Genomic DNA, 7,877 nt, shown 5'->3' on the forward strand with positions numbered 1-7,877 from the left:
ATCTGGACGGGATGGAGGGAGGAGCAGGGAGCAGGGCCTGAGCCATCACCACCTCACACACAGGGTGTCCCCTGGCCCCAGAGGACAGCAGTCGGGAGCAGGAGGGCTCTCGGGTCCCAGGTACCCAGCAGGTGCGCTCCCCGCGGGAGGCCCCTTGGCCCGGGATAGAGGTGCTGGCCCAGGTGCGGCGCGCATTGCCACTTGGTGTGGAGGAGCAGCGGGCGTGGGCTGCGGCCTGGTGGGGCCTCGGCACGGGTCCCAGGGCCTCTGGTAATCGCGACCCCTTGCTTTCAGCTGGACCCCCAGGCCCTGCAGGACAGAGACTGGCAGCGGACGGTCATCGCCATGAACGGGGTATGTACCCGCGGGGTTCTGGGGGCCCCCCCCGCTCACCCCAGCAGGTGAGCATGGCCCCGGCTCGTGTAGGAGGGAGGGGGGGCTGGAGGAGGGGGAGGCCCGAAGAGCAGAGTCGCTGCACCGGGAGGGAGGGACCCACGTGGGGTGTGGAGCACAGCCAGCGGCCGGGCACTGGGCATCCCTCCCTAGCACGAGGCCAGTGGCACCGCCAGGACAGGCAGGTCCCCTGACGAGCCCTCAGGGCCCTTCGTTTCTGTCTCCCTCTCCCTCCCACACTCTCTAAAAATCAGTGGAAAAATACCCTCGGGTGAGGATTAAAAAACAAAAAAGTGAATTGGCAAATGTAAGACATTTTAGAGAGGGGGAGAGAGAGAAACAAGCAAAAAGTCAAAAAATTAAATTAAAAAGAGAAGCAGTGGGGTTGTGGGGGGAGGTTCCGCCAAACTGGTCCTTCCACTGCCCGCACCATCCTGCTCCTGCTGACTCGGACCCGGGCGTCCCGGCGGCAGTCCCGCCTGGCGCTGGGATCTGGGCCTGCCTGCCCCCGGGGTACGGAGATGCGCCCGGATCCTGGGCTGTGAGGACCAGAGGGTGACAGGGCCGTGCCTTCTCCTCCCCCAGATCGAGGTGAAGCTCTCGGTGAAGTTCACCAGCAGGGAGTTCAGCCTGAAGAGGATGCCGTCCCGGAAGCAGACGGGCGTCTTCGGGGTCAAGATCGCCGTGGTCACCAAGTGCGTGTCCGGGGGCTCGGGCTCTCGGGACTCTTGTCCCCCCTCCTCCCCTCCTGAGGTGTTTCTGGAGGACAGAGCGCACGCGGGTCTCCCCTCTGTGGACGGCCCGGTGGCTGCCTCCCAGGCCCCGGGACACGGGGTGCCTAGCTGCCCCCATGTTTCCTGCACAGCTTACCCTACAGGCTCGGGAGCGTCCTTATTCCTTCCCGATGCAGGGGGTTGGCCCGCACACCCCCCACCCCACCCCCGGGACTGCGAGGGCAGGGGTCTCTCCCCCACTTGGGTCTGTCACGACCTGGGTCCCCGTTGCAGGATGGCGACCCCGCCCCTGGGTCACGGGTCAGCCAGGAGCTCTCACCTGGCGCCTTTGCTGCCCCCGGCTCCAGGCGTCCGGACAGGCAGTGGCTGCGCCCCTGGGGCTCACACGGGGCTGCCGGGCACTCACGTGCGCCCCTTCCCCGCAGGAGGGAGAGGTCCAAGGTGCCCTACATCGTGCGCCAGTGCGTGGAGGAGATCGAGCGCCGGGGCATGGAGGAGGTGGGCATCTACCGCGTGTCCGGCGTGGCCACGGACATCCAGGCGCTGAAGGCGGCCTTCGACGTCAGTGAGTGGTGGCCCCGGGCAGCGTGGGCGGGTGTGGGCGGGGTGGCCGTGCTGTCTCCGGGGCGCCCTCGGGGCCTGTGCTGGTATCACGTTCTGCGCTTTCTCGTTCCTGAAAGTGAGGAGAAAGTGAGGAGAAAACGGTTGTGGGAGGCGGTTCTGCCTGCACCGGTCCTCAGCCCCTGGGACCAGGCCTGGCTCTTGCTGAGCTGGACCAGGGCTTCCCCAGGGGGCTTTGCTGGGGCTCAGGCTGCTCTTTGGGGGGGCAGCACGGGGCGCAGAGGTGCCGACCGAAGCCCAGGGCCAGCGTGGCTGCCTGGCGAGAAGGCCGTGCGAGGGCCCGGCAGCCTGCGGGTCTCTGTCTCCCTCCCCTCCGCACACCAGGAAGCTGACAAAGACACCCAGACCCCAGGGGGCCCTCAGTGGCCACCGCAGCCCACAGGGAAGGCGCTGGCTTAACCCCTGAAATGGAAAAGTAACCGTGTCTTCCTGTTGTCAGAAGACACCACATCCAACCGGCTGGTGTTGCTCAGCGGATAGAGCATTGGCCTGTGGACTGGAGGGTCCCGGGTTCGATTCCCGTCAAGGGCATAGGCCCGGGTTGCCAGCTCGATCCCTGGCCCTGGTCGGGGCATGTACAGGGAGGCAGCCCATCAATGTGTTTCTCTCACATCCATGTTTCTCTGTCTCTCCCCCTCCCTTCCACTCTCTCTGAAAGTCAGTGGAAAATGAGGCTTAACAACAAATAAAAAGGCACTGCAGCTGGGCGTTGGTTCAGGATCGAGCCCCCCCATTCCTTCCTCCTTCCCCAGCTGCCCCTCGCCCAGCGGGCGGTGTGGGGAGGAGGCTGGGAAGGAGTGGGGTGCACGGCTAAGGGGAGAGGCGCCCCGCAGGCAGGCAGGCAGCCAGGCCGGGGAGCAGACCCTTGCAGGACGTGGGGTAGCACCTCCTCCCCTGTGCTCTGTCCAGACAACAAGGACGTGTCCGTGATGATGAGCGAGATGGATGTCAACGCCATCGCGGGCACCCTGAAGCTCTACTTCCGCGAGCTGCCCGAGCCGCTCTTCACCGACGAGTTCTACCCCAACTTCGCCGAGGGCATCGGTGAGCGTGGGAGCACCTCCCCCTCCCCTCTGGTCCGCATGCCCCCCTGCCTCGGTCCGAGGTTCAGCCCAGACTCTGTGCGTGCCAGGGGCACCCAGACCCGAGCCGGTGCTCGAAGGCCTCCCTCTGTCCTCCGTGCACCTTCTGTCCCCGCCCCTCTGAGTAGCTGGGTACCTGCCCGGGGGTGGGGATGGGGTCGCGATGGCTCCTCATCCTCCTCTCTAGAGCCCTTGTCCTGCTCCCCTAATGCCAGGTCCTGATACATCAGCGCGCCCGCCTTCAAAGCCGGGCTGACGCCAGGTCAAAAGGCGGGGTAGTGTCCAGAGGGTGGGGGGGTGCGCTGGTGTAGGGGCAGCTGCAGCCTCTGCACCCTGCCTCCGGGGCTGTTCGATTGTCCCCCGATTGTGAACAGGGTGATAGGGGGTCCCCGGGGCCTCGCAGCCTCCTGCCCCTCGGGCTGCCTGTCTCATTCCGTGCGTGGCTCCCCGTGCCTCGGGCTGTTCTGAGCAGGAGGCAGGAATGGCCGAGTGGGTGTTCCCTGTTGGTGCCTGTGACCCCTTTCAGACAGAGAGAAGGTGTCCCAAGGGGCTCGGCCCCACACAGGCTCCTGTCACAGGCTCCCAACCGTGTGAGCCCAAGGATGACCGCCCTGGCTGTCCTATGCCCAGTGACCCCAAGAAGTGACAGGCCTCCATCCCCCCCTCCCCCGCAGCTCTGTCAGACCCTGTGGCGAAGGAGAGCTGCATGCTGAACCTGCTGCTGTCGCTCCCCGAAGCCAACCTGCTGACCTTCCTCTTCCTCCTGGACCACCTGAAAAGGTACCCCCTGCTCTGCCTCGGGGGAGCGCTTTCTGCGCCCGTGGGCTCCCCTCAGACTCCTTGGCACCGGGGGTCACCCACCCGCTCTGGGCACTAGAGCCACGGCCACCTTCTTCCCTCTCACCACCGCCCCCTCTGCACCCGGCCTTAACGTGAGGTGCTTTGCCCGGCCAGCGTGGCTCAGTGGTTGAGCATCTGCCTATGAGCCAGGAGGTCACAGTTAGATTCTCAGTCAGGGCACATGCCTGGGTCGTGGGCTCCATTCCCAGTGGGGGGCGTGTAGGAGGCAGCTGATCGATAATTCTCTCTCATCATTGATGTTTCTCTCTCTCCCTCTCCCTTCCTCTCTGACATCAATAAAATATATTTGGGGGCGGAAAAAAAGAGTGAAATGCTTGGACCCCACCCACCCTGTCTTGGCCAAGGTCATGGCCCAGGGTTGGCCCCGCCACCTGTTGGCCTCAGGTCCTCTCCGTCTGGGCCCCTCAGACCCAGGAGCACGAGGGTGGGTCTGCCTCCAGCACAGCCAGGGGCGGGTCAGCTGTGCTATGGAGCCGGCCCAAGGCAGAGGGGGTGGCTGGCACCCATCACCACGCTCCCTGAGGACTCTGGGGTGGCCCGGCCCCCGGGTCTCCCCTCTGTCCTGAAGGCGGCGTCCCAACAGCACCCTGTGCTTCGGCCTCTCGCAGGGTGGCCGAGAAGGAGACGGTGAACAAGATGTCCCTGCACAACCTCGCCACGGTCTTCGGCCCCACGCTGCTGCGGCCCTCGGAGAAGGAGAGCAAGCTCCCCGCCACCCCCGGCCAGCCCATCTCTATGACTGACAGCTGGTCCCTGGAGGTCATGTCCCAGGTACGAGCAGACGGGCTCCAGCCCATGGCACCCAGCCTCACCCAGATGTTGCCTCTGCCTGCCTGCTCCCCCCGGAGTCCTGCCAGGCGCCACTCAAATTGTACAGGGGAGCCCTAGCCTGTTTGGCTCAGTGGATAGAGCATCGGCTGAGGACTGAAGGGTCCTGGGTTCGATTCCAGTCAAGGGCACCTGTCCGGGTTTTGGGCTTGATCCCCAGTAGGGGGCGTGCAGGAGGCAGCTGATCGATGATTCTCTCATTCATTTTTCTCTCCCTCTCCTTTCCTCTCTGAAATCAATGCAAATATATATATATATTTTAAATTGTACAGAGGAGGTGGCCAGAGAGGGACCCGCCTAGGGAGGCCTCTTCCCTTTGCACCTTCCTGGGCTTCTTGGGGTGGTCCTTCAGGGGCACCCCAGTGTCTTGCTGTGAGGGGCTCATGGCCGCGTAGGAGCCCTCCGCACCCCGAGCCGGCCTCAGGGCCTCGGTGACGGCGCCCCGGCCTTTGGTCGGGAGGACCTCCCGCCTGCGCTGTGAGCGCCCCTCTGAGCTGCCCCCGTGCCCCTGCTGTGCCCGGCAGGTCCAGGTGCTGCTGTACTTCCTGCAGCTGGAGGCCATCCCTGCTCCCGACAGCAAGCGACAGAGCATCCTGTTCTCCACGGAAGTCTAACGGCCCGACTCCGTCTCCGAGAAGCCGGCAGAACGGCCTGGGACGCTCCCGGCGAGACAGGCCGCCACGGAGCAGGAACCGCATCTTCTTGAGGCGTCCTCGGGCGCCCCCCGAGAGCCGGGCCCTCTGCCAAGAGACAGCTCGCTGCCCAAGGCAGAAGGCCAAGTGGCCTGGACAGTGCCGGGCCCCTGAGCTCCCGCTGGCCTCCGACTCTGGCTTCCCGCCACCAGAGGGCGCCCCAAAGCCCGCTCGCACGGCTCAGAGTGCAGGCCTGGCCCCGAGACCAGGCGAAAGGAGTGGGGTTGTTTGGGTTCTTTTTTTATGAACTTTTCAGAGTTTCAAAGATTTCTACTGGATCCCCTGTCAAGATGCACCCTCTCCGGGGAGAGGGGGACACGAGCAGCTTCCCTCACGGTCGTGTCTTGAAGAAACATTGCTGCTGCTTCGCACCGTGGGGGCCCCAGCCCGTCCCCGCGTGGGTGGGGGCGCTTGGGTTCTCCTGACTTAAGACGTTCGACTCCTGTGTGCAACAGGGCGTGCAAAGCTAGGTCAACACTGTGTAGCGTCGGACCCCTTCCGCCTCCTTCCTCGCTCCCCTCGCTTTCTAGAAGGATCTCTGTGCAGAAAGGGGTCTTTTTCCTGTCCTGTCCTGTGGCATTGTGTTTGCAGATCACGTGCCCCTTGGAAGGCGGCCGCCCGTGTAACACCCGGGACCGGCCACCAGGGGGCGCGAGGCCTGGGCCGCGCACTTTATGGCTCCTTCTGCAGGGGAGTGACCCCTGCCACCGGCCCAGCCCAGCCCAGCCCCCTCCCCGCCGGGCACACGCTGCCCTCTGCAGCTGACAGAGGCCTGGATCGCTAGCTGCCCCCCACCCCCACCCCCCACCCCCGGCTTCAGGTCCTCGCTCCGCTGAACAGACTCAGTACATTTTTGTAACGGTTTCCGCTTGCGGCCTCGGCATCGGCTTGTTTTAAACTTTGATCCGAATAGCCTTTTGATACTTGAATATTTTTAAGTTTTATACATAGTTTCTAATTTTTCCCCCCCGGACAGACTCAGATACCTGATAAGATAGGAGAGCGGCATCTCCGAGCGCCAGCTCCATCTTCATCGGGAGCCGCGTCCCAGAGCAGGCGGGAGGACAGCCGTGCCCCCCACCCCCAGCCCGCTCTGCACGCCCCTGGCACTCCCGCGAACCCCCCTGACCCTCTGGCTGAGAGGAAAGAGAATGGGAAGCCACTAAGTATTTTGAAGAAACAGGTCTATGAACATTGTATCTGTCTTTTTTTTAAAAGAGGGGTTGGGCCCCGGCCGGTTTGCTCAGCGGATAGCGTGTCGGCCTGCGGACTAAAGGGTCCCGGGTTCGATTCCGGTCAAGGGCACGTCCCTCGGTTGCAGGCTCCCTCCCCAGCCAGGCTCTGGTCGGGGTGCATGCAAGAGGCACCTAATCGATGTGTCGCTCTCACATCAGTATTTCTCGCTGTCTTTCCCTCGCTGTCCTACTCTTTCTAGAAATATCCTCGGGTGAGGATTAAAAAAATAAATAGAGGGGTGGGGCGAGGAGAAAAGAAGGGACAAGGTGTCCACGCCGGCCTTGCAGGAAGAGAGGATGTGATGCATCGGAGGAGGGAAGCCATGGTGTGACTCAGGAAAAGGTGTTTCATTGTCACGTGATCGCGCCGGTAGCCGGTGGCGCTGCCCCACGCCCCTGCCCGCGTCCCTGGGGAGGGGGCAGGAAACAGGTCACTGAAGGTCTTACGTCTGCATACTGTATTTATTTAGTTGGACTTTTTTCTCCCGAGGAGAGCGGACCCACCGCGTTAACGCAGCCCGGCTCTCGGGGGGATGAGGGCAGGGCGCGGGGTTCTCTGGCCTCCGCGTTTCTGGGTCCGGTGGGTGGGTTCCCGGGGTCCCTCCGGCCTGGCTCCCGCCCCGACCACCTCAGCAAACCTCCCGCCTTGCCGGGAACACACTGCTTAGGAGAGCTCACCCGCCCTGGGTCCCCTTCCCCGGTTCTGTGATTTGCATCTGTCGCATTGAACCTGGAAAGCAATACATCGCGTCTGTGCCAACGCCCCTGCCCCCTCCCGCCTCCTCCCTGTTTTATTTATGTGGAATGTGCGCTTCACGATGGAATGGCCGCCCCTTCATCGCTGGAAAAGCGCCCCTTCGCTGGGCCGCCGTGGCGGGCTCACGAGGGATCCCCCGTGGTCCCTCTGACATGCAGCCCCCGGGTGGGCGAGCCAGCAGCGGGCAGAGGAAGGCCCGGAGCCCAGATGCAACCCTCGCTGCTCGCTGCTCGGCGGCCAGGCCCAGGCGCTGCAACAAGAAATGAAGCCTCCCGGCCCTGGCTGTGGGGTCTGGAGCCCTGAGCTTTGTTCCGTCCTCCCCGGGCCGCCCGCCTCCCACCGGGGAGGGGCTCGGGCTGGTCTCAGCAGCTCCTGTCTGCCTTTGAGCGCCACCATCTGTACCGCGTGGGGGAAGGGACCACTGACACTTTCATTAAAGTTGCCTGAGACGACCTGGCCTGCGTGGTGGTGATTGCTGCACGAAGAAGGAAAACCGCTCGGGGCCTCGGGTGGGCAGTGCGGCAGGTGGCCGGAAGGGCCGGGTGCCCCCTGGGCCTCGGGGAGGGAGGTGTGCCCACCGTTGTGGAGGGGCCGCTGGACGGTGTCGGGACACGGAGCAGCATCCGTCACTCCGAGGGGAGCGAGAGCTGAGGGCCATCTGGTTTGAGAGGGCG

At 64.1% G+C, this 7,877-nt stretch overlaps 1 protein-coding gene across 1 annotated transcript in view; it reads left to right on the top strand.

The window, feature by feature from the left end:
- Positions 1–7,655, top strand: part of BCR (BCR activator of RhoGEF and GTPase) — a gene marked incomplete at its 5' end in the record, with an annotated part of 72,434 nt that extends 64,779 nt beyond the window's left edge. Inside the window, 7 exons of the mRNA XM_081113951.1 lie at positions 295–354; positions 979–1,088; positions 1,553–1,692; positions 2,658–2,792; positions 3,505–3,610; positions 4,300–4,462; positions 5,044–7,655. Of these exons, the coding sequence (XP_080970077.1) occupies positions 295–354; positions 979–1,088; positions 1,553–1,692; positions 2,658–2,792; positions 3,505–3,610; positions 4,300–4,462; positions 5,044–5,133 (804 nt within the window). The 3' untranslated portion in view covers positions 5,134–7,655. The remainder of the gene's footprint in view (positions 1–294; positions 355–978; positions 1,089–1,552; positions 1,693–2,657; positions 2,793–3,504; positions 3,611–4,299; positions 4,463–5,043) is intronic.
- Between the last annotated feature and the right edge of the window lie 222 nt (positions 7,656–7,877).

The sequence above is a fragment of the Myotis nattereri genome (genome assembly GCF_964212035.1).
Source record: "Myotis nattereri genome assembly, chromosome: 19".
In the NCBI taxonomy this organism is placed as follows: domain Eukaryota; kingdom Metazoa; phylum Chordata; class Mammalia; order Chiroptera; family Vespertilionidae; genus Myotis; species Myotis nattereri.